This window comes from Cotesia glomerata, unplaced genomic scaffold (genome assembly GCF_020080835.1).
Source record: "Cotesia glomerata isolate CgM1 unplaced genomic scaffold, MPM_Cglom_v2.3 scaffold_92, whole genome shotgun sequence".
NCBI lineage: Eukaryota > Metazoa > Arthropoda > Insecta > Hymenoptera > Braconidae > Cotesia > Cotesia glomerata.
In genome coordinates, this window is record NW_025404589.1 from 1 (window position 1) to 25,000 (window position 25,000).

Genomic DNA, 25,000 nt, shown 5'->3' on the forward strand with positions numbered 1-25,000 from the left:
AAAGTCATATGAGAATCTCCGTTATCGCTTTCTGGATCTGGCAACTCTGATGATGGGACAACTATGTCGTCAATAGGTAATCGCTCTTTTCTCCAAGCCTCATCAATCAATTCTAAAAGTCGTCCGTCTCCAGTTATTTGACTGTCCATTGTCACAAATCACAACACAAAATCTAAATTTATTCTTTTAATTATTCGTTTGTATACATCGGTTTTAAAAAATATGTAAGCATGGTGAATTGACTCAAGATTAATTTTACCATATTTTAAAAATTCATAATAATTATTGTTAAATAGAAATTATAAATTATACATTTATAACGCAGTTTTCTTTCTAAATATTAGAGAATAAACTAAAAAATTATAAAACGTCTTATTCTTCAGACTTATATTTTTTATCTTTCACAATCCAAAATACTTCAATATACAAAAATATTAAGAATTTTTTTTCAAGCAATCACATTTCTTTTTTTAAAGTTTAACTAAAACAAATGAAAAATAGAATTCAGAGTAAAAAATTTACAAAAGTTTCAATTTATCGAAAAAAAAAAATTTATTGAAAAAATTACTAAAAATTCATACTTTTTAACGATTTTTTTCAATTGTTTATTTTTACCCGTAAACTATGGTAAAAATACAAAACACCACTAGACATATAAGAAAAAATTGTATTAACAAATTTAGATTGAAATAAAATTTTTGTTAACATTAATTGAAAACTTTAAAGCTCATTAAAAAATGTATTATTATAAATTTTCGTAATTATTATAATTGATTCCATGTTAAATAGAATAATTTGTAGAAAAACGTTTTTAAAATGTCAATATTTCAATTTCTTGCGTCAAAAAAAATCAGATAACCACAGAACTGAACAATTACATTTGGTTACTTGAGATTGCTCAAAAATGTTCTTAATTAAAAAAACAGTATGAATTTATCAAGTTTGCATGTTCAAAATCATTTCTTACCAACCCGATTTCATGATCTTTTACTCTTTGACTAATTTGAGACTTTTACAAGTTATTGCACTACCCTTATTAGAGAAAACGACTTTATATGGTAAACCACTATAAGAGATAGTATTTCAAATTATTTAAAGGATTAAAAAGTATTCAAAATGATTAAAAAACAAATCATTTTTTTTATTCTTTAATCATTTTGTTTAAAAAAAGATACTTGATTTTTCAAAAAATATTGTGAACCATTTTAAGAATTTTCTTCAAAATTTATTTTTAAGTATTTACTATTTATCACAATTCGTGTAAAAATGGTTATTCATTGTTTATTTCTAATTGAATATTTAATCATATAGAAGTTTAATAATTTAGATATTTTTCTTAAAACATTAAAATACAATGAATTTATATACATAAAATTCAAAAAGAAAAAAAGTTTCTCTATATAGAATTACAAACTGCGAATAATTTTTTTTTATGTTTCTTATTCGGTCTTTGTCAAAATTTAATCTTTTGTAAAATGAATAAAATTTACATCTACATCTCGCATAAATTTATTTTTCCGATTAATACATTAGTCTGCTCTATAATCATTATATATACCCTATCTTCTATCCATTAATTCATAACCCGATTCTAAATTCAGTTTATAACTTGGCAAGTGTTAAAAATTTTATACTTAAATCAACAGACAATTGAGAACCTTTATAATTTTTTGTAAATCACAAATTGACAAAAAAATATAAAAAAAAAAAAATATTTTTTCAAATAAATTTTTAGGACTAATTTCTTTATTAAATAAAACTAAAAAATTGCCAGTTGTCTACTGATTCCTGTATTTTCAAAAGGTGTCTGATTTGGCCTGCATATCAAGTGTTTTTATTTTAACTTTTACCGACTAATTATCATTGATATTTAGTAATATATTTATGAATTATAGATATTATATTTTCAGAATCTCAATACACATATTCATCATGCTTATCTTCTTACTTATATCTAAAAATTTTGTTTTATTAAAATAAAATACAAGGGACACTTGTTGAAAAAACTTGCATAAGTAAAATAATTCTAATTGTATATGTAAAATTAATTTATCATCTAATACTTACAGTAAGTTCAATTTTTTAACAGACTGACCATTCGAGATTCACCCAAAAATATACTTCTATTACTCAAATATTTCTCTTGGAAAAATCCTAAAAATTTTTATAATTATTAATTATTGTTTATTATATTATTTATCAGAACAAACATTTACTGTTCATACCTTTTTTCTGATTTCCAACGTCATGCGTGAATTCAAAATGACTGTAATTATACAAGCAATCTGTAAAAATTATTAAGGTTTAATGACTTGTAATTTATGAAACTATTTTTTCCCTTTTTCTTATATAGTTTATAGCGAATAGTTGACTTGTCACTTTGAAAAATATTTTTTCCAAGTATGAAGTGTCTCTGATGGAAATTTATTATCTTAAGGTTGTCCTAATGTAACAAATAGTCTGCTCTGCTTCAAAAAATAATAGTGGGGATATGAAGATACATGTAGGTGAAGTTTAAGTAATAATGGCGGGACTAACACTCTCCTGTTGCGGCTACTGTAAACAATTTTCAAGTACGAGTATAAATGTATAAATACTAACATTAATAACTTGTTGTTTGTGTCAATTGCTGTTGCGGCTCTATTTTTTATAATATACCAGGTTATGTGATTTATTGCAATATCTCTTTAGCTGGAAAAAAAATATATTTTTTATAGTATTTTATGCTATTTAAATAAAATGACTTCCGAAAAAAGTGATTCCAAGGCATGGTATGATAATGATGATGATGATGTTGATGTTGATGAAAAAGCAGAATCAAACGTTAAGATTGAAAGTTGCGATATAGATTCTATCAAAATAGAATCTAGTATTAAGAATGAAAGCTGCGATATAGATTCAGTCAAAACAGAAAACGATGATTTTTTATTAAACCCTGATTCTATTATATCTGAAAATATTGATGTTACACGTAAGAGAATCCGAAATACGAGTCCAGATTCCAAAACAACACGACTTTTACGTGACCGAAAAAACAGCGAAAATAGTGAATCTAATTCTAGCACATCATCTGACCACAAAAAAAAGAAAATAGAGTATGAAACAGAACCCAGCATTCTAGCACGCCGACAAAAAGAAATTGATTATGGAAAAAACACCATTGGCTATGATAGATATTTACAAATGGTTCCAAAGTATGTTTATAGTTTGTTTATGTCTTGAATATTGTATCGTTCAGTTGTAATTTTTTTTTTTTTTTAATTTATTACAGAAATGAAAGAACAAAGGAGCATCCTAAGACTCCGCCAAAACATGCCAAGTACAGCAGAAGAGCTTGGGATGGTATGGTAAGGCTTTGGCGAAAACAACTTCATCAATGGGATCCATCTGGCGAAACAAATGAGAATTCTGAAGATTCATCCTAATTTGAAGTTTATTTTTTACTTTAAACAATTTGATCTAAGCCATATACGAAGAGTTAATCTTTTGATATCCATAATGTAAATTATTTCGTCTTCTGATTTAATTTATACTAATAAATCAAAATATTTTGGATCTAAGAAAAGATTTTTTTTACATATATTAAATTATTTATTTATTGTTCTACAGTAGGATTCTTTAGAAAATATAGTGAATTTATAATTTTATCTAATTTTTCATTTGTTCTAGCTTCCAACAGATCTATTTTTCGCGAGAGTCGTTGCTCCATTTGTGAAATCTTCAAATCAAGCAAAGTTTCGAGAGTTTGATGATAATTTGTCGAGTCAATATTCGCAGATTTTAATTGTTCATTTTTTTCATACTGCTCATTAGTTAAAAATTCCGCATTCGACTCAACATGGTCACGATCAATTCGCAAAACATTGTTTGAGTTGTTATTTGTAGTGAGATCGTACTTATTACTAATATTGTCATGTTTTTTATCAACGGCACAACTTAATTTTCCTTGTGCTTTGTTTGCTTTCTCCAGTAACTTTAGTAAACATTCATTCATTACAGATGCATCAAAATTTTCTGTAACGTTTGAAACTTCTGATTGTTGGAGCAGAAGCCGGATTCCATATAGAAACATTTTAGATTTGTTATCCTTAATTCTTGTAAACTGTAGGACAAAAAAATATTTTGTAAAAGTCTGATATTATTAGATCAAATCAAGAAAATCATCTACACTCGAATATTCTTTACCTTTATACTGACTTCAGACGATGGTCGTTCAAATACAACATCGGCATAAGTAACAACAGCATCTTCAAACTCATCAATCATTTCAGTAAAAACTGTTGTCGTATATTCTCCAAATTCCTGAAAAATCTCTAAGACAGAAGCTTCGGAAACTATTCCTACCCGCTTAATTTTTGTTCCCCTATTTATCAATTTTATCTCCACTGTACAAGGCTCGCTGTCATTTACCTTTTGCTTTATTGTAATACATGTTTTTTCGTCTGCAATATCTTCAAGAGATATTCTGGAAAAATTATAAGGAATATAATATCAATACTGTACTATGTTGAGTAATATAATTAAGATTATACCCGTCTAAACAGTCAGCTGCTAAGCCAATTGAGATTGAATTGCTGAACTTTTTTGTATTTCCAACTACCTCCCAATTTGATGATACATCAAATGAAGTAATAGATTCATTGCTGTTAATATGAGGTATTGACATATTTTCTTTTTCATTTAAATTCATTGAAAATAGTTAAATACTGAAAATATACAATCAAATTATTTTGTTCTGATTGAACTTCAAATTAATAGTCACTTAAATTCCAAAATTATATTATATTCTAAAAACGTTAAGCATAGAAGTTTGCATCAAACATTGGGTAAAAACATAATTGTTCACAAAACAATTTATTGCAATTTATGAAAATACGTCTCTGGGAGCTAACATGCTCTCGGTATTTTGAGTAGCTTGTTTACACTGGAAAAAAAAAAAAAAAAAACAGTGAAATTAACATAAATCTCAATGAATATTGCTCTCATTACTTTTAATTTTCTTAAAAAATGAATACTAACATTTGTCATTGATTTATTTTATTGGTAATCTTTAAATTAAATTACACAATTATAACTTTTCTATGCTTTCTTCATAGGTGGTATAAAAATTAATTAATATTTTCTTATTTTATTGAAAAGTTAATGAATTAACCCTGAGATTTATACATTACATTGTACATAGGAGTTTTTTCTGACTGATGGATCTGAAATTCCACAAATTATCACGTTTAGCGCTAGTTAAGAAAAAAATTTGAAATACTTGTTTCGGTTTCTGTCAAGGCCAGTTTTTCAATTAAACAAATAAGTTTGTAAAAAAAAGATATTTAAATAAAAATTGCATTTTTTATTGTAGTTTCCTAAAGTTACTACAAGTAGAATATTTTTTTTTATTTTCTTTGTAATAATTTATTTATTAAAAAAATTGTTAAATGTCTGGTGATTGAAATTTTATGAAAACTTCCCCTTAAACTAAAGGTACACACTATACATGTTTATTTACGGACGTACACTATAGATAGTACTTATTTACTTATTACAGATTGGCATCAATGTTAATGTGTTCATAGTTCATACCTAAGATTCGTATGCCAACGCTTTTATTCGTTTACACAAAAATCGTACAATCGACTGAAATTGTTTAAATTTATTACTTGAAAAAATCTATTTAAATCTTTTATTTTTAGTCAAGTTTGACAAGCTTGTATTTCTATTTATTAAATAGAAAAAATTTGATAAAAATGTCGATTGGAGTTCCAATAAAAGTGCTTCACGAAGCCGAGGGCCACATCATAACCTGTGAAACGAATACCGGCGAGGTTTACCGCGGAATATTGATTGAAGCTGAAGACAATATGAATTGTCAAATGCAAAATATTACTGTAACTTACAGAGATGGTAGAGTTGCTCAATTAGAAAATGTTTACATTCGTGGCTCCAAAATAAGATTTCTCATACTGCCGGACATGTTGAAGAATGCGCCAATGTTTAAGAGACCTGGTGGAAAAGGATCTGGTACAGCAGGTCGTGGAAAATCTGCGATTCTTCGAGCTCAAGGTTTGTTCACTTTACAATTTTTATTTTGAACTTTTGACAATTAAAAAATATTATTGTTAAATCAGTTCTTTTATATTTTGATAATAAATTTTTTAAGTTGCAAGTATTGTCAGAATTTGGTATTTTTCAATAAATGTTTCAAAATTAATTAAAATTAATATCTATGAGAAAAAAATCATAATAATCAATTAATTTTTTAGCTAGAGGAAGAGGCCGAGGACAAAATCAAAGAGGCCGAGGTACTGGTTCTGCACCGTGGCTCAATCAACAAACTCAACCAAGTGGTTCTCAAGCTGGTAGAGGAAGAGGATAATTTAATATATTTAATTACTGTATACTTATTCGATCACTTTCCGTATCATTAATTTTTGCAAAAACTGTTTTTCAATTCTTACCCAATTAGATTGTATTTCAAATTATGAATAATAATTGATAAGTTTCATAATACTAGTCGAATTATTATTTGTTCATATTTAGCAAACAGTATAGATCTTCATTTATTTATACGATATTTTTTAATCATTATTAATTAGAAAAAATATTAAATTATTAGTAATCAAATTGTTAACTATAAAATTTTTTTACCAAAAATCTTAACTCATCGAAAAGTTATACAAAATTTTATTCTATTGAATATACATAATTCAATCAAGCTTTTTCGGTTGAGTCTCATAATTTTAATAAAAATTTACTTAATTTAATTGAAAAAAAAAAATCAATCTTTCCATAAATCAAACGTGAAAATACTGACTAAGGTAAAAGACCCAGTTATTGACACTGGCCTAGTTGTTTGACACTTGCAATTTTATTCTAATTAAAAAAATTAAATGTTCTCAAAAAATTAATTATCTTAAAATTTATAATTCAAAAATTATATTTATTAATTTATTAGTTGATTTGTTTTTTTTTTTTTAATTAAAATAAAATTGCGAGTGTCAATAACTAGGCCAGTGTCCATAACTGGGTCTTTTACCTTATGTTCAAAAGTTTTGTATGATTCATTCATATTTGTTGTTTACTTATTTCTATTGTTTTTTTGTATTCTAAAGACTTATACTTTAAAAAATTTAATTGACAAACAAACGTTCACTAGGTAGTATATTTTTAATTAATAATCAGAAAATTTTCTTACAAAAATACAAACAGTCGATTGTTTTCTGGTTGAATTCAATTCGATTCAAACTTTTATTAGAATTTATAATTGGAATTAATTGTTTCTGAGTGTACGTCAGCTGTAATTGATGAACTTCAAATGCTTTGTGTAAAATTTTAGATAACAAATTTATTTTTACTTATTTGCTATCACGTTTATAAATGGTATCATAAACGTCGGTACGGCGTTGATTAATTGTTGGAATTTGAGTTCTTACTTCCTCCACTATAGAAGAATCTAAAAATTAAAGGAATAAGTTAATCTAACTAATGAAGATGATACTTTGGCTATCTTAAAATGCTGCTTTTACTTATTTCTGTAACTATCATGTTTTCATGAACATCCAAATCATGAACTACTTCTCCCCAAGGATTAGTCAGTTGGCTATGGCCCCACGCGACATAACTTGCTGTAGCATCACGTGCTGGAGAAACACATGCTACGTAGCATTGATTATCATTAGCTCTTGAGCGTTGAAGAAGTTGCCAGTGTAATGGGCCGGTGGTCATATTAAATGCTGCTGGATACACTAATAAATTGCATCCTAAAGTTAAAAATAAATTTTAATGATGATAATGAAAGATACTGAATTAGCAGACATCTAACAATTCTTGAATTTTTTATAACAAATCAATTAATGTAGAAAAAATATTAAAAAAAATTCACACTTTTAATCTTTTAAAATTTCTACATGTGTAATTTTTTTTGCTAGATTTTTTTACATTGTAATTTAATCAGTATAAAAATCTAAAAAAATTGTTAGATCTGTGTTAAAATCAGTATCATAATAATAATTGAATTTTAAGTAAAAGTTACAACTGTATATTTCAATGATAATAAATGAATAATTTACCTTTATTACGATACAGACGTGCCATTTCTTCAAATCTTATATCGTAACAAACGCCAATTCCGATTTTGAAATTATTTATATCAATAATTGTTAATGAATTGCCTGCACTCAAAACTTCACTTTCAAAAAATCGTATCTTATCTTTTATATCAATATCAAACAAATGTACCTAAAATATATCAATGATATTAATTAATAATTGCTTTAACTATTTTTACGAATATATTACTTTTCTATGTTTTGCAACGAGATGACCTTCGGTGTTCCAAATAGTGCAAGTATTATAAAGAGCATCATTATCACTTTCAAGAATAGTACCAGCAATAATATTTATTTTTAAATCTTTAGCTGCTTTCGATAGTGCTAAGCTTGTTTCACCTGATGGAATACTTTCAGCATATTTATTAAAGTATTCTGCAATAATATGAATTGTACATTATGAAAAAATGGTATAAAAAGACTGATATTAAAATTAACAGACATCTAACAATTTTTGGAATTTTTATAACCAATCAATTATTATAAAAAAAATTTAAGAAATTCGCACTTTTAATTTTTTTAAACTTCTATGCGTATATAAATATTTTTTGCTAAATACTTTTCATTATAATTTAATTGTTATAAAAATCTAAAAAAATTTTTAGATATGTCTGTTAAATTTAGTATCATTAAAAAGAAAATTTTTTAAATCTTGAAATGAACAGTCTTATCTAATTTGATTTAAAAATTTTTTAAATGCAAAATATATTTCTCTAATTTTCAATTTTGTTTTAAGAAAAACAAATGATACAAACGTGGACCATAAGGAGAATTAAAACATTCTGGAAGAATGACAACATCAGCAAATTGTTTTTTCGCTCGTTCAATAAAAGAAATTGCTTTTTCTATATTGGCTTGTTTGTTGCAGCCGATGAGTAACTGGGCCAAAGCTATTCGTAGAGCTATTTTAAATAAAAAATTTTAATTAATTTATATTTACATAAAAAATATTTACTTTGCTTACAAATGCTAAAAATGACTTACTTGACATTGTTTATATTCTTTCGTTAAAAACTTGTCTTCAATAATGCAAAACAGATGATAATGGATATAAAATACCTAAAAATAATTTTATTTAAAAATTTCTCTTACAGGGTGACCTGAAACATAAAACATAATCAAAATTACTTGGATATAGTTGTAAAGTATTTTAACAATTTTCATTGATTTCAATTAAAAAAAAAATTTATAAAATTACGTGGATATATTTGTTATTATAATTATAATAACTTTATCTCAGCATGAGTATAACCTCCACTTATCTATCGACGAGATATAATAAACAAATACATATCACTTAATACATTATTTTAGAAAATAAGTTACTTACGAATTTTACATACCATTTAACTAATGATTGCATATGTCTGTTGAACAACAGTAAAAAAAAAAATCTATTGACTACAGTAATTAAATATCTTAAAAACGAACAACATGACATTAACACGAATTAATTAAAAGATCAGTTCCTCATCCAATTGGATGTGCAAAAAAATTTAATACTTATTATATATGTAAATAAATGAATGTAAACATATCCATGTAAATATGTAAATATGAACTTGCTGTATCCATATGCGTAATGATAAATTTTTAAACTTTAGACCTTGAGTTGATAACTTTAAAACCTTTTACAATTAAGCGATTTATTTCTTCAATAATTAAATAATGATTTTTTTTTTCACTATCGGCACTGAAAAATTGAAGAACTTGTACATCTGTGAAACTGGCATTGACCATCATTATCTCTGTCATTATATTCAAGCAACAAAATTTATTTTTATGATGATAAATTTATTGCAAATTAGTTGCTGTAATTAGAATTTTGTTACTTGATTAGATTCCGAGAAATCATTAATAATGTCGGTGGATGCTGGATTGCGTCAATGCTACTTTACAGACGTAAAAATTGTTCTAAGGAAAATGGAATCAGCTAATTCTTTAGGAAGATTTTTTTTTTGAACCTAAAAGTGACATTTCAGATAACAAGACAAATAAATTTTTTTTTCCTACATAATTTATTTTATATAATTTTAAAAAGTATCACATAAAAGCATTAAATCATTTAATCCACTATTTTATAGTTTGTACAATTTAAAATAAAAAAGAAATTATCGCTTTTCATCGAGGTTGATATTTTTGAAGTTTAACAATTGAGTGTACTAAAAAAAATAAATACTCGTCAATGTTAGGATACAATTATTATAATTTTTTATGACCCTGAAGTTAGCACATAGCGACATAGCCGATAAAAATAATTTTTAGTTACGGATATCTCGAGTAGGAATGGAGTTATGGCAAATGGACGCATATGAAATTATTTGGCGCGAAAAAATCTATATGTACAAAATTTAAAAATTTTTCAAAAATTTTTTATGGCCAAAAATAATTTTTGGAAAAATTTATTTATTTTTAAATATATTTTTTTTCATGGATCAGATAACTTGTTTGTTTAGCTTCAATTTGTTTCTTTAAAGACGTCGATACAAACATTTCTCGCTGAGATATTGGTGTTAGAATGAAAAAAGATCATTTGGTCTTTACTTTGGTTATCGATATCTTAACAACCAATAATCGTACAGAAAAATACAAAAAATGTAGTGACTCATTTTTTCACCGATTTTCATTGATTTCAAATCATTTTCATTTTAATAAAAATTGTGACCTTTTCGGAGCAAAAATTTTGGTCCCTTAATTTTTGTGAGAAGTATATATAAAATAATAAGTAGTTCTATGGCACACTCTGTGGATTCTTTAAATTAAAAAGTCAAAAACTAATGTTATTTATAATTATTAGGGGATATTAGGCATTATTGATGTTTTTAGGAAACGTACATGAAGATTTTTAAGAAATAAGTAGGTACATATTTCATTTAAACGAAAAAAAAATTTTTTTTAATTTTTATTCTTGACAAAAAATTTTAAAAAAGTCAAAAATTTTTAATATTTTTGAAAAAAATGGAAAAACTACAAAGAAAAAAAATGTACATACAGTTTTTCGATAAATACACAAGTACTTTTTTGTTTCTTCCTGAAAAAATTTTTTTTCAAATTCATATCCGTATCCAAAAATTAAAAAAATTTTTGGATGCGGATATCTTTGAAAATATTCAAATTTCAGAAAAATCAAAAAATTTACTTGTGTATTTTTAGAAAAACTGTGTATACAATTTTGGATTTAAGAATAAAATTATTTTTTAAGGAATTATTTTAAACCAAAGCTCCCAGCACAAAAAACGCAATTCGAAAAAATGTACATATAAATAATTGAAAGTAAATGAAAATGACGAATTTTTGAGAAATTTGCATGATTCAGAACTTTTAGAGAGCTTTCCAAAAATTATTTTTGGCCATAATAAATTTTTGAAAAATTTTTAAATTTTGTACATATAGATTTTTTCGCGCCAAATAATTTCATATACGTCCATTTGCCATAACTCCATTCCTACTCGAGATATCCGTAACTAAAAATTATTTTTATTGGCTATGTGCTAACTTCAGGGTCATAATTTTTTATCATACATTTTAACTTATGACATAGATAATTTCAATACCTTCTTTTTCGATTCATCTCGTTCATCCCACAATGTTTTGCCATCACAGCTACAGATTTTTTTTACATTTTCAAATATTCCACATGATCTTGCTATTATTCCGCATGCTATCCTGCAATCACATTATCAATAAATAATTATAAAGGTCGAAATTATATATAACACACTGTTAATCATATCTAAGTACTTAGATCCGCTGTTTCCGTCAATTTTTGAATTCAAATTTTGTCCTTTTCCTAAATCATCTTCATTTTCAGTAACAACAAGAGATCTTCCAATGATATCTGAAACTTTTATATCATTATTTTGAAATCTAAACAATGCTCGTCCAGCTTTGTCTGCAATTATATTTCCAAGATCTCCCATGTGCTAAAAAACGAGTCAAAAAAATTATAATTATTTATTCCTTAACATCTACAGCTATTTAAAATTGATTAGTAATTACTTTATTAGAAATATCGTCTTGAGGACCTCCATGACTGCAGTTATAAGGATTTAAATGTGAACCTACTGATTCGCAGCCATTAGAGATATCACCGCATTCATGAATGTGTAATCCATGTGCTCCAGGACTTAATCCATCGATTGTACCATCAACCAAGCATCCTTTTTGGGTTTCAATAAATCTTACAACTCCTTGAGTATTAAGATTTCTACTAAAACCAGAAGTTCCACCGATCATAGATACTGCGCTCGAGCCGTCTGTAATTAGTAATTAATAATTATAATACTTATTATTTGTACAAAGTTGATATTGTTTTTGTCTATAAATAAGCCCACCTCCAAACCCTTTCAATACAGCTCGTTTACCCAAGCTTTCAATCTTTTCTTGTATTACTGTATAAGGAAGTTTTGTTTCTACCAAAACAGTTCCTCTATCCAGAGAAACATCTAATTTGCTGATATCCTTGTCGTTGCCAAGACAATTTTTTATTGCATTGACACATTTTTCGCAAGTCATGTTTACGGCGAATTCAATCTGAAATAATAAATTGAAATTAATACTTTATTTTAAATTTAATTCAACTATTTAATATTGAGTCTTACCTTTGAAGCCATTTTATCATACGTTTTTTTTTTTTAATTAAAATTTGTTTTTACAGTCGCCAATTTTTTTTTTTATAATTTACATATAAATTCCAGTAGACTATTTTCAGGAAAACAAACACAAATGTTTTGATTTTTTATAATTTAGAAATTATTTGTGTCAAATTAAAACCAGGTGGAATAATAATCTTTGAAAATGTTATAAATTAAATATTAATTTCCTTCAATCAAACAATATTTTTTTGTGTTAATAAATGGTTTTTAATATTACGAGTTTAAATAAATAAGTTCTAATAATGGTTGATCTTCAATTTTAATGTAATTTTATATAGTTGGTCACATTGCAATTTGAAATGAGACGTAAAAGACGTAAAAGTCAGTTGGTCAGGCAATTTGAAGTGTAAAAGATAAGTAAGATTTCGTATGTACTAAAACATTTGATCAATCAATTACAATAAAAAAATTTTTTAATTTTCACATATAAAAATTTTTTTTATTAAACTTTTTTCATAATAATTTCTTTGCTATAAAATTATAAAAAAATTTCTAATGTTAGTTAATTTCAGTGTATGGAGGGTAAAGGTACCCCTACTCTCTATACATATTTCATTGTCATATCAAAAATGGCGCTCAATACTACCACTGCAGTCTAGTGGAATAAACAAAAAATATGCAATTGCACTAGCATCAAAATACACTCCAAAAAGTGTAGGTTAATTCTCTTTCCGTCAGTTTTTCAATGTTGTTTTTATGAGAGTACAAATCACTACATAAATATGAATAACTTTTCTAATTATAAATAAACTTTTTAATATTTTCAATAACAAATAATTGTTGTAATATGTGATTTGTTCTACAAATAATAAATTTAACATTAAAAATTTTTTAATTTTTATAACAATAAGTTAACATGGTTATAATTATTATTGTTAAGGATAAATTTATATTAAAATCTATCCCAATAATAACATAAGTGTAAATCAGGTTGACTGAAAAATGGCTCACCTCTTAATAAGAAGGTGGTTTTTTAAATTTTACGGAAAAAGACAATTTAGTTCAAAGGGCAGAAATCATTACGAAAGTTTAGAAATAAATTCAAAAGCTACTCAAGGTGAAATAAAAAAAGCATATTATAAATTATCAAAACAGTATCATCCAGATGTAAATAAATCTCAAGAAGCTCCAGTAAAATTTCGTGATGTGGCAGAAGCCTATGAAATTTTAGGAAATTATGAAAAACGTAAACAATATGATAGAACTATTAAAGTTCGATCACCTACTTACCAAAATCGTGAGAATATAAAGCCAGCAGATATTAACAAGGAAGCTCATCGTGCTCACATAGAAATATTGCGTCACAGAGTTCAACACGATGGTACTCCGATTTATGACTTTGATGCATGGACAAAAGCACATTATGGAGAAACCTTAGAAAAATCTCGTAAAAACAAAGAAGCTTGGCGAAGGTACAGAGAATTGAAAGAAGAACGGGTTGAAACTTCAATTTCTAAAAGTACAGAAACTGCGTTTCTAATTATTTTTATCATAACAACATTTTCATTCCTAACTTTCGGTCTGTTATTACCATCTACTGACGACACAATATCTCAAGATTTTGTTAACATCAAGGATACAAGCAGTGATGATAGTTCAAAAAAACCTTCGGATTCAACGTGATGGAAATAAAGATCATTGGCTGGACCAATGATATAAGTCTACAACTTCATAGTAACTTATCGATGTATTGAATTATTATTTATGTAGATAGTAAAGAAGATAAGATAAATGTAAATGGAAAGTACGATAGCTTGAATAAATATTATTAAATATAAAGTTTTAAACTAGTTGAATAAAAATTATGACTTTCAATTTAAAAATTATACAAATAAAGTTTTTAATTTAATAGGGTCGAAAACATGATGTCACTGGCATTGGCATTGATACAGGATCTGTAGGATATGGAACACCTATGTCGGAAAAATTGCGACCTTGTGGGTAGTTTGACCCACTTTTAGGAAACTTTGATTTTTTTCTCAATTCTTTCATTTTATCAACTTTAACTTTGCGTAAATGCATCAGTTTACGTTTAACAAGGAACTGCTCTAAAAATTCATCAACATCCAAATTTCCAGCAAGAAAATTTTCAGCGTGTTTCTGCAAAAAATAATAACATTTATTATTGGTGTTCTTTTGTAATTATGACGTTTAGATATAGCATCAAATATTACCTCAGATTCTTCTTCTATTTCTGTAGCTGAAGATTGCAAAAGTTCCATTGCCGTATCTATTGACAGACAATCCGATTTGTTTTCTGAAAAATTCGATTATTTTATTGAACAAGGATAAATTTATTTAACATAGTCTAAATGAATACATACTTATATCGTTCATAATTCTTTGTATGTTCAAACATAATGCATTGCCTTTATCTCCAAGTTCCAAGAGTATTTTTTTACTCTCTTCTAATTCAGGTTGTTTTGCCAAATTAAATTCAGCAAGTGAACGATTACTGGCCATTAGCATTTCTTTTTCTGTTTCCAGCTCTTTAAACTGAAATTTGAATCATATTTTTAAATATTATTAACGCTCACGTATTTATCAACCAATGACGTTATAAAATTACCTGTTTAATGTCTTTGACAACTTCTTCAAATTTTCCTTCATTGTTAAGTATTTCTTTGAGTTCATCATTGCTTAAATGATTGAGCAATGCCAGAGCTGCAGGAATGTCAGGCTCTTGAGTTGAATTGAACATGATTTTATATTTATTTGGTCAAATTAAATAAAATAATACAAGAAGAATGACAGTATCATAAATATACACCACACGATCGAGTAAATAAAGCACTTCAATTGTCGATTACTATTATTATTATTTCATCATGAGACATGAATCATGGAGACTTATCAACTTCTAAGGGCGAGTTCGAAATTTAACACAAAAAATAAAAGCGATTAATTTAAATGGATTTAAAATAGAAAAACAGCGATATAAATATCTATAGTTCTGTATTAAGGCAATAATTGATAGTTACATTAGTAAAAATTTATATATATTTACGAAAATTATAGAAATTCTACATTACTTTTAAATATTGTGGTTCTATTTGTCAATGTGTGAGAGTTACCCGCATTAGCGTAGCATCTTGTATTTTACTGTTGTAGTATAATATACGCCACCTAATGGGCACTAGGAGATTTATTGTCACGTGATGCCTATTTAAATAAGTCTATTAAGTTAGAATTGATTATTATTTTATGATACTGAAATTGAGAGACTTCTAAAAATTTTATTAAAATTAAATTAGCAGATATTTGATTATTTTATGAATATTTTTGATAAATAAATTACGACAAATAAAAATAAGATAAAAAATTGACATGTATAAATTAGAAAAAATTAAATATGCAATTTTTTAAAAATAATTTTTCGGAACAAATTTGTTTGTTAAAAAAAATTAAAAAATGGCAAGGAAAAATTAATTAAAAAATTCCATTTTTAGAAACTAAAAAATTATAAACGTGATTTTCTAAAAACAATTTTCTGTACCCAGTTTATTTTTCAAGAAACATCAAAAAATTCTCAAGTGTCATATTATTTTAATGAGTTGCAATAATTGAAGGATATATGAATATATTTTTTCCTGATTTTCAAACTTTATGATTTGGTTAACAGATTCCATTAATTACATTAAAAATTAATGGTAGCAGTCTTACAATTAAACGTCGAATTATAAAATAATAATATAAATAACAAATTCACACTTTAAAATTTGTGATACATTTATTTTATAATAATTATTATTAATAAACTGTATTCAAATTAATTTATAAAAGAAAATTATTCTTCGCTAAAATAATTTATAATCTTTAGATGTTACACCATATTTATGAATAATTTTTTGTTACATTTATTTTCAAATAATTTTATACTTTCAGTGAAAAAAATAAGTTACATTAATGAGAAAAAAATTTTTAATTGTTTTTTCTCCATCATTTTGATTGAAGTTTAATTAAAAAAGAAAAATGACAGCTTTTGATTTGTCTCTTCCGAGCATACGATTGTGATCTGTTCATTGTGTGATAATAAAAATACAAAAGTATAAAAAATCACAATGTTAGTGAAAAATGGATATCTATAAATCTTAGCAAGCTAGAATACATTTTCAGTGCATGTTAGGTATAGTTATTAAATATAAAAATTTCTGGCATTAAAAACTCAAATATTGCAAGCTTCTTAGAGTTGTTATACAAAAATTTTAATACCTAAAATTTTTTAAGACTAAGTGCTTTAATTATTGAAAAAATATATATTTCTAATCATGGTTCGATGAAATTTGAAAATATGAATAATATAAAAATTTGGAAAAAGAAAAAGTTACTAAATTTCAAATGAAGATTCTAGATTTAAATTTCATCAGCATCACTATCATCGGAGTCATATTTACTTCGGATGGTTTTAGGTTTTTTCAAGTGTGTTATTTTTTTCTTAGCTCCTTTTTCGGGAGGATGTAATAAATCTCCAGTGTAGGAAATTGCGCCGGAATGAGCGATGCGCCACTCTAGCATTTCTGTTGAAAAATCATCGCAGTTTCCTAAGTCAGTAAAACCGACAATAAAATCTACAGTTTTACTATCTTTGACAATAGCTATTGTTGGAATAACCCTGATTTTCAACCGTTCTGAAATAAAAAATTAAATTGTATTAAACTAAAAATATTGTGTTGATAGAAATATGATTTTTGATTAATAGTTAATTTTTTTTAAGTAAAAAATACTATCTAATGACACGCTACATAAAAATTGTCATTAAATTATTTATTGTTGTTCAAAAAATAGTGCGGAGAAACATATGACGGAGATGAAGAATAAAGCAAACAGAGTAGCAAACGCAACGTGGGGACTAATAAAAAGAACAGAAAGAAACAATATGAGAGATCGCAGGTACCTGTACAGCACACTAGTTAGAGCAGGTTGCCTATATGGAGTGGAGACATGGGGGTGTGAGAAAGTGAAAAAAATAGAAGTACTACAAAATAAACTGGACAGATCAGCGTTGGGAGTTGCAAGAAATACTCCTAAATATATAATAAGAAGAGAATTAGGAGAGGAAGAGATTAGCTGGGTAGTTGTTGAAAGATTTTGGAGATATATTATGGAAATAACAAAAATGGAAGAGAAAAGATGGCCGAAAGTATGCCTGAGAGAAGAGATAAGAGGAATATTAAATAAATACCCGACGAAATGGGGTAAAAAAATGAAGTGTTAGGCAGAAGAAATGAAATGCGAAGAGATAACAAAAATAATATACGACAGAGCGGAGATAGAAGAAATAGAAGAAAAAATTAAGACTGAACTAGAATACTATAGAGCAAAAAAACTGAAAGAAGCTGAGGCTGAAAAGATAAACAAATCAAATTATAATGAATTATATAAAGAAATTTTATTGGAAGATGAAAATGAATATTGGAATGAAAAAGAAGCCAGTGGGGGGATGAAAGAAGTGTGGGCGAGACTCAGGTACGGTAATTTGACAAGAGCGGGGAAATCCGGACTAGAGGACTGGAAATGCAGAATGTGTAAAAAGGAAGATGAAACGCTAGAGCATGTATTAAGATGTGAAGTGATGAAGGACAATTTAAGTGGGGATGCAAAAAACGAGCTAGAGGGATGGCAAAAAGAAAATGAGGGTGGTAGTATCAGGGAAAAAATAGTGCGGGCGCTAAAAGGAAAAATAGATATAAAACTATGTAAAGTAATAAAAGAGATGGAAAAGAAGCTAAAAGAGGAGGAAGAGACGAGTGGGAACGAGAAGCGTGAAGTGCTGCGTCTGTGATATAAAAAGAAAATAGAGCAATAAACTTAAATGTGTGTAGAGTTAAAATAAAACATTAGTGTATTAGGAAATTAACAAAAAAAGCTGGACAGGCAAAAGAAAATTAAAAAAAAAAAAAATTGATTTGTTACCAAAGACTAATACCTAATATTTGTATAATAAAAATAAGGAGAATTGTAATTGTAATGTGTAAGGAAAAAGTGTATAATGACGATTTTTACTTAAAATAATTATTTAATATTTAATTTAATAATTAAATTTAAAGATATTCTGAATATCAAAGCTTTGTAAAACACATGAATGTGATACAAATAAAACTCATATCTATCTATCTTATTTATTGTTGTTAATATAAGGTTGAAAAATGTTTAATAAAAAAGAAGGCTGTAAATAATTTTAAATGTTGACAGAGAAATAATAAAAAATGAATAATACTAATCTACCTGTCAAGAATGGAGCCCGTTCAACATTTAGTTTACAAAAACGTGCTTCCACATGTTTTTTAGCCAATCCTTTGAAGTGTTCATCTACTATTTTACATCTAGGTGAATCATCTTTGTAAAACAAACATACAATATTCTGTGATTTTTTTGATACTTCAAAAAATTCCTTTTCGTTGTAGATTTCATTGTACTCTCCATGACCCTAAAAAATCATTGATATGAAACAATTTAAACTAAGAATAAAGCATCGATCTAAAATCCTAGATCTTTACCGGATAAAGAATTAATTTAAACTTACTGCAGCAATCCACGTTTGTTTTTGATGATGAATTTGCTTCAGCTCTTTTAACCTTTTTTCTCTCAATTTTTCCAGATCATCACTATCAAGTCTTTCTAGCTGTTCTAATTCAGCATCTAATTGCTTTTCCACCTGATTTGCTACTTCCAATACTTTTTGTTGGATTAAAGCCTCCATTTTTTATGTCAAAAAACAAAAACTGTGTAATGAATTTAGACTGATGTGGACTTTTATTAACTAATACCTTATATGGATTTATCAAGATCTTTGACAGAGGCAGAACATGAGATTTCAACACATTGACTTATACTATACATGCATCAATACACTTACTGTATATTGGCTTACTAATTTAACCGACAGACTGCAGGTCATTAAAATTTTCAAATCTTCTTACTTTTTCCTTACAAGATTAGATATAAATCAACTAACAAAAAAATTATGATTTAGATAAGTAAAAATTCCAAAGTTACATCAGTATTTAAAAGTTTAAAAATAATTTGACTAATATTTAATATATTTTATGAGAAAAATGTGATCATTTAAAATGTGACTGTCGATTTTTTTTTATTACGTCCTTAACTTTAAAGTGTTTTTTTTTTTTTTTTTTTTTTCAATAGTAATTTACAAAATTTTTCGCTAAGAAATTAAAAAACTTGAAACTTCAATATACTTTTTCAATTTCCAAATGACCATCATCCATATGACCATCTCTTAATTCCTTCCAATGGACTAATATGAATTAAATTGTCGGCATCATATCTGTCATTTCCTTATAATAAAAATACTAAATAAAATTGAACAATCATTTATTTTACATCATATCCTTTATTTTCTAAAAACATTTTCACTTTATTTTAAAAAATAATTTCCATTTTTTCTTATATGAAATACATATCTCACATTGAAGTTAAGGATTAAAAAAAATTATACTTAATTATTTTCATTATATTTACTGTTGTTTGATACACTACTCACGTTATTTCTTTATCCTCAAGCTTGGTTTGAAAGGGCTCCACAGTTTGTTGAAATAATTTATAAAATTGCGCATCAGTTTTTATTTGATGAAGGTATCGCCGCATAACTTGAATGCTTGGTAAATTCATGTATTGATTTTGTAAAAGAAATCTATACATTCGAGGTGATTCAATGTAAATAACGAGTGCAAGAAATAGCCAAGTTTGGGTAAAATTGACATTGTCATTATTTGAAGTTGCGTTTAAAGATTCTTTGATCATTAACTTCTGAACTTCTGGAATATTCAATGCCTCAATCATTTTAATGAATGTTTGAGGATCATCTTTCATAGTCTCGTATTTTTCATTGCGTTTAGTCATTTTGGAAAGAAGTTTGTGTAATTCATAAATTGTCTGATCTTTTTTCACAAGCTCTGCACTTTTTTCTACATCATCACTAAGCTGGGATGGCTTTTTTAGTTTACGACGAACAGAGGGTAAGCTCAATGAATTACATTTCGAACAACGAGTACCATTACTTTTCATGAGAATAGAGCAGTCATTGTGACGCCATTTAACATCTTGACGATACATTAATACATTATCGACGTCAAGAGATGACATTTTTTCTAAACCATCACATATTACACGTTGATCAAACTCTTCTATAAATTCTTCAACGTCGCGCAATCCACGAACTACAAAACTTCTACCATCTGGAAATAAATTATGATCCAAAGGATTAAGTTGTTTTCCAGCAGCTGAGCACTGGAAATTCATGTCACTCTTCAAAAAAACTTGTTTCTGAACATAAGGTACACCTGTTTGAGTCATATTCATACGAGCATAAATAACAGTTGTTGCTCTACCCGCAGAAATCACCATTGTCGACCAGCCTCTTGGTAAGCGGACTTCATTGTAAACATCAAGAAGGTCTTCAAATAGCATTGGTTCTTCATCTAAAGGGTCTAAAACATCCATTGCCAAGTCGTCATAATTTCTATGTGTTCTCTCTTCACCAGCATCATTTGATCCTTTTTCAGTGTCAATAGAATTCCAATCAACGGATTCTTTTAATGATTCTTCATCTTGAGATTCGTAATCTTTAACTTCATTAGTAGCAGACTCATTGGTTTTCTCTTTTTCATTTTTTTCCCCATTTTCTTCAGGATAATTAACTTCTTCAATGTAAACTAACTGAGAGTTATCATTAGCTTTCAAGTAAATAGTATTATCAGAATCACGTACTGTATAAGATTCATCAACTTCAAGCGTTTTCAAATCTTGCATTTGATCATCGGCGACTACAATCATATCACCATGCTCTTCAAGAGTTGAATTAGCTTCATCAATTGTTTGTGTAATGTAAACTAACTCATTATCATCTTCTTTTGTTTTTTCAGATGAGTTATTTTGAATTTCGGAATTGGAATAAGTTATAAGATCAGCCCGAGGAATAAGAAATACTTGATCTTTTCCATCCGTAAAAGTTACTCTTTCATCATTTCCCCAAGTACGATTTACCTGAAAGACTTCATAGTCATCGTCTGTTTCAAGTTGCATGTTGTCAATGTCACAATTCACACTCGGTACTGCACCAGGACGTAGTCGGCATTTTTTATATTTGATCTATTAATTAAGTTTTTAATTATTATCCGATCATCATTGAATTTATACATACTAGTAATCATTTAAAATATACTAATAATTACGATTAACATAAAAATTAATTTTTTCAGTGGGTACTTACTGTTACTACATGAGGTGGTACACCGCTAACCCAGTGAGTGATTATATCTCCTGGTGTAAAATGTCTACTGCATACAAATGTTTCATCATTTACAACGTAATCTTTAACCCCAATAGCTTCTTGCCATTTTTTTCGAGTTTCTGCATCTTTAGGAGCGGAAAAAAAGCTGTAGGAATTTTTGTAATTTGTTTCTTTGCATAAAACGCACTTGCGAGTCATATTGTTTTACTTATATTTATTTGTATCATAAGTTATTTAATCTGTACTGTGAGAAATTAAATTATTTTTATTTTAAACAATTAAGTCTTTCATAATTATTTAACGGAAATTATTTCGTGATTTTTTGGTTATTTAACATCACAATAAATAGATTTACAAATTTTCACGCATATATTTACGTACGTTTGTTTTAACTCATCAACCACACTATAGGTGTATTAACTAGGAATTTTTTTCTAGGAACGTTTATTTTTTACATGATATAAGATAACTATAGTGTCACCTTTGTTATGCTTCCATCTGGTGGATGTTATTCTTATTTATTGAAAACTTTACTTACTGTAGTTCTTTCGCCCGGGAGTATTAAAATACTCGGTTTCAGCGCGGGAAAGGAATCATTTTAAATAAAAGAATTCTATTTAGCCGTTATTTAATTTTGATCAAAATTATTTAGTTGGTTTCAATTTATTATTCAAGTTGACAAAATATTAAAAAGTTTCAAAATATAAAATTGAGGTTTACAATGACGTGATCTTAGCAATCTAAGCTCTCGGTAAGAAGTGTCGTTACACAGTTTTTCCGATGAGCTCCAAACTCCGTTCTTCTCCCACCATAACTCCCATACATATATCCGCTCTTGTACATATATATAAGTACACATATTTCTACTACATATAAATGATTTTCACACACTAATATATAATATTTTCTATTATATTAACATATATTTATTTATAAATTATATATATTGCAGTGCATTAATATTCGTATTTTGCAAATTAGATTAAGCTTATTACTATTTCTATCAATCTATAATCTGTTAAAACTATGAAATAGTTTAATTGTTAATGTAAGAGATAAATATCATTTAATAATATTATTTTATAAAATCTTATTCTTTTAACATTAATTAATAATTATTTATAAGTTGGATACAGAATATAAATTTTTAATTTAATTTTTATATATTTCATTGCAATATTATATTAAAGCAAGTTTAACAAAAATATGTTATTTAACGATCTTATTTTTTGTTACATATTTATTACGTTATTATTTAGCCGTTGAAACAGGGGATCATAGAAATTTTCTCACACGTGTCTTTTATGACTTTTCCTCAGAATCTCAAGTACCTAAGGTTTCTCAGAACTTAACTACAATGTCACTTTGTACTCGATAATAACTTATATTTATTTGAAACAAAATATACTCTATATAATAAATATTATACGATACAGAACTTAAACTTTCTAATTTGGATAGTCTTCACTATTTAAATTATGGATTAATAAAATAATTTAATATAATATAAATTACATTTAAATTTGCACTTCACTGGTTGGTCGCGTCACCTGCTGGATGCATCTAGAGGCATTACACCTTGCGGATATGATGATTTCTGGTTTATTTTTCATTGTAAATTGGACCAAAAATATTCTGACACTAAGTGACATCTAAAGGTGAATTTAACTGCCTTCAAAACACGTGGTTTAGTTGGAGCAAAATATTAAATAATAATAAATAAACACATGTATGTAAGGTTAATTAAAATTTTTCTGTAGATCATAAAAAATTAACATAAGTTTTAAAGGAATTTATAATTATAATTGTTTGTTATTATTAAGAAAACAATTTTTTATGATTAATTCAATACATATAATTTTTTTCAGGATATAGATCTTTCGAAAATATCCATAATTTGAAAATAAAAAATGAAAATAAAAAAAAACAACAAATCTTTATTAAAAAGTCCGAAAGGATCACCAAGTAAGAAAAAAAAATCAAACGACGTCAATTCAAATAAAGATGTGAAACAAAAAGGTATCAGTAAAAAAAAAAATAAAATTCGTAAAAATTCTAAAAATAAAAAAACTACGAATAATGAAGTTACGCTGCATCAAACAGAGAAAACTCAAAATAAAATTAATGAAAGCGAAGTTCATAACAATATAAATAAAAATAAAATACGAGAATTACTCAAGCAAAAGAAAAAAGGAACTTCTAATCCTACAAATAATTCTGAGACGCTACGAGAAAGAATAATATCTCAATTAAGAGCATCTAGGTTTAGATTTTTAAATGATACTCTGTATAATAATGACAGTTCAGAATCACGTAAGATGTTTAAAGAAGATCCAAGTGCTTTCAAAGCATATCATAAAGGCTATCAGTATCAAGTGGAGCAATGGTCATTAAATCCACTTGACGTTATAATAAATGCTGTTAAAAAAATGTAAGTAAAATTAATACTTTATTGTTTATGAAAATAATTATAAATAGTTATATAATTGTTGTTTTTTTATTCGTAGGCCGAAAGAGTATGTTATTGCAGACTTTGGATGTGGAGAAGGAAGATTAGCTGATTCTGTCAAACAAAAAGTACATTCTTTAGATTTAGTTGCTGTGAATGATAAAATAATAGCGTGCGACATGGCTCACACTCCTCTTCTTACAAATGGCATCAACGCTGTAGTTTTTTGTCTATCACTCATGGGTACTAATCTTGTTGATTATATTCTAGAAGCCAACCGGGTGTTAAAAATGGAGTACGTACTTTTTTATTAAATTTTGAAGAAACAATTTAAAAAAATTATCGATTTACCAAAATAATATTTATCATTTCAGTGGAACTCTCAAAATAGCGGAAATTTCAAGTCGATTTGATGATGTTAATGAATTTGTTAATTTATTAATGTCATATGGATTCAAAAACACATGGACGGATATTGATCATAAGTATTTCTATTTTATGGATTTTAAGAAAGTTAAAAATGTTGATGCGAAATGTAAAAAGTTGC

At 26.8% G+C, this 25,000-nt stretch overlaps 10 protein-coding genes across 14 annotated transcripts; 4 read left to right on the forward strand and 6 right to left on the reverse strand.

Moving 5' to 3' along the window:
- The first annotated feature begins 2,450 nt into the window (after positions 1–2,450).
- LOC123274916 (histone RNA hairpin-binding protein) lies at positions 2,451–3,565 on the forward strand. Its single transcript, XM_044742720.1, has 2 exons — positions 2,451–3,194; positions 3,272–3,565. The coding sequence occupies exons 1-2, from the start codon at positions 2,740–2,742 to the stop codon at positions 3,423–3,425; spliced, it is 609 nt and encodes a 202-aa protein (XP_044598655.1). The 5' UTR covers positions 2,451–2,739; the 3' UTR covers positions 3,426–3,565.
- A 15-nt stretch (positions 3,566–3,580) lies between these two features.
- On the reverse strand, positions 3,581–5,317 carry LOC123274913. Of its 4 annotated transcripts, XM_044742713.1 has the most exons (5): positions 5,261–5,303; positions 5,020–5,204; positions 4,533–4,924; positions 4,186–4,465; positions 3,581–4,102 (listed from the first exon to the last, which is right to left on the reverse strand). In XM_044742713.1, exons 3-5 carry the CDS (start codon positions 4,688–4,690, stop codon positions 3,596–3,598), a joined length of 945 nt encoding a protein of 314 aa, XP_044598648.1. In that variant the 5' UTR covers positions 4,691–4,924; positions 5,020–5,204; positions 5,261–5,303; the 3' UTR covers positions 3,581–3,595. The 4 variants fall into 4 exon arrangements, with proteins under 4 accessions (XP_044598648.1, XP_044598650.1, XP_044598649.1 ...); XM_044742715.1 differs by having other exon boundaries at positions 4,533–4,706; positions 5,153–5,317; XM_044742714.1 differs by having other exon boundaries at positions 5,153–5,316.
- Positions 5,318–5,553: 236 nt separating this feature from the next.
- Positions 5,554–6,501, forward strand: LOC123274917 (small nuclear ribonucleoprotein Sm D3). The gene is made up of 2 exons (XM_044742721.1): positions 5,554–6,054; positions 6,255–6,501. Exons 1-2 carry the CDS (start codon positions 5,739–5,741, stop codon positions 6,365–6,367), a joined length of 429 nt encoding a protein of 142 aa, XP_044598656.1. The 5' UTR covers positions 5,554–5,738; the 3' UTR covers positions 6,368–6,501.
- A 638-nt stretch (positions 6,502–7,139) lies between these two features.
- On the reverse strand, positions 7,140–9,199 carry LOC123274914 (omega-amidase NIT2-A). The gene is made up of 6 exons (XM_044742716.1): positions 9,084–9,199; positions 8,855–9,001; positions 8,290–8,474; positions 8,061–8,229; positions 7,518–7,751; positions 7,140–7,444 (listed from the first exon to the last, which is right to left on the reverse strand). The coding sequence occupies exons 1-6, from the start codon at positions 9,088–9,090 to the stop codon at positions 7,347–7,349; spliced, it is 840 nt and encodes a 279-aa protein (XP_044598651.1). The 5' UTR covers positions 9,091–9,199; the 3' UTR covers positions 7,140–7,346.
- LOC123274915 (copper chaperone for superoxide dismutase) lies at positions 8,919–12,888 on the reverse strand. 2 transcript variants are annotated; one of them, XM_044742718.1, is made up of 7 exons: positions 12,701–12,886; positions 12,434–12,632; positions 12,099–12,355; positions 11,841–12,022; positions 11,654–11,765; positions 9,084–9,199; positions 8,919–9,001 (listed from the first exon to the last, which is right to left on the reverse strand). In XM_044742718.1, the coding sequence occupies exons 1-6, from the start codon at positions 12,710–12,712 to the stop codon at positions 9,188–9,190; spliced, it is 774 nt and encodes a 257-aa protein (XP_044598653.1). In that variant the 5' UTR covers positions 12,713–12,886; the 3' UTR covers positions 8,919–9,001; positions 9,084–9,187. The 2 variants fall into 2 exon arrangements, with proteins under 2 accessions (XP_044598653.1, XP_044598652.1); XM_044742717.1 differs by lacking the exons at positions 8,919–9,001; positions 9,084–9,199 and adding an exon at positions 9,473–10,261 and having other exon boundaries at positions 12,701–12,888.
- Positions 12,889–13,326: 438 nt separating this feature from the next.
- LOC123274920 (dnaJ homolog subfamily C member 30, mitochondrial-like) lies at positions 13,327–14,533 on the forward strand. The gene has a single exon (XM_044742724.1). It carries the CDS (start codon positions 13,697–13,699, stop codon positions 14,375–14,377), a length of 681 nt encoding a protein of 226 aa, XP_044598659.1. The 5' UTR covers positions 13,327–13,696; the 3' UTR covers positions 14,378–14,533.
- LOC123274921 (vacuolar protein sorting-associated protein 37B) lies at positions 14,423–15,638 on the reverse strand. Its single transcript, XM_044742725.1, has 4 exons — positions 15,324–15,638; positions 15,079–15,250; positions 14,929–15,011; positions 14,423–14,854 (listed from the first exon to the last, which is right to left on the reverse strand). The coding sequence occupies exons 1-4, from the start codon at positions 15,453–15,455 to the stop codon at positions 14,600–14,602; spliced, it is 642 nt and encodes a 213-aa protein (XP_044598660.1). The 5' UTR covers positions 15,456–15,638; the 3' UTR covers positions 14,423–14,599.
- A 1,018-nt stretch (positions 15,639–16,656) lies between these two features.
- Positions 16,657–19,585, reverse strand: LOC123274919 (thioredoxin domain-containing protein 9). Its single transcript, XM_044742723.1, has 3 exons — positions 19,278–19,585; positions 18,980–19,181; positions 16,657–17,382 (listed from the first exon to the last, which is right to left on the reverse strand). Exons 1-3 carry the CDS (start codon positions 19,452–19,454, stop codon positions 17,108–17,110), a joined length of 654 nt encoding a protein of 217 aa, XP_044598658.1. The 5' UTR covers positions 19,455–19,585; the 3' UTR covers positions 16,657–17,107.
- Positions 19,586–20,085: 500 nt separating this feature from the next.
- LOC123274918 lies at positions 20,086–22,412 on the reverse strand. Its single transcript, XM_044742722.1, has 2 exons — positions 21,984–22,412; positions 20,086–21,862 (listed from the first exon to the last, which is right to left on the reverse strand). The coding sequence occupies exons 1-2, from the start codon at positions 22,200–22,202 to the stop codon at positions 20,252–20,254; spliced, it is 1,830 nt and encodes a 609-aa protein (XP_044598657.1). The 5' UTR covers positions 22,203–22,412; the 3' UTR covers positions 20,086–20,251.
- Positions 22,413–23,872: 1,460 nt separating this feature from the next.
- LOC123274912 (ribosomal RNA-processing protein 8) lies at positions 23,873–24,996 on the forward strand (the record flags this gene model as incomplete). The annotated part of the gene is made up of 3 exons (XM_044742711.1): positions 23,873–24,435; positions 24,512–24,748; positions 24,828–24,996. Coding segments are annotated over exons 1-3 (927 nt in total), but the record flags the coding sequence as incomplete, so codon positions are not given.
- Between the last annotated feature and the right edge of the window lie 4 nt (positions 24,997–25,000).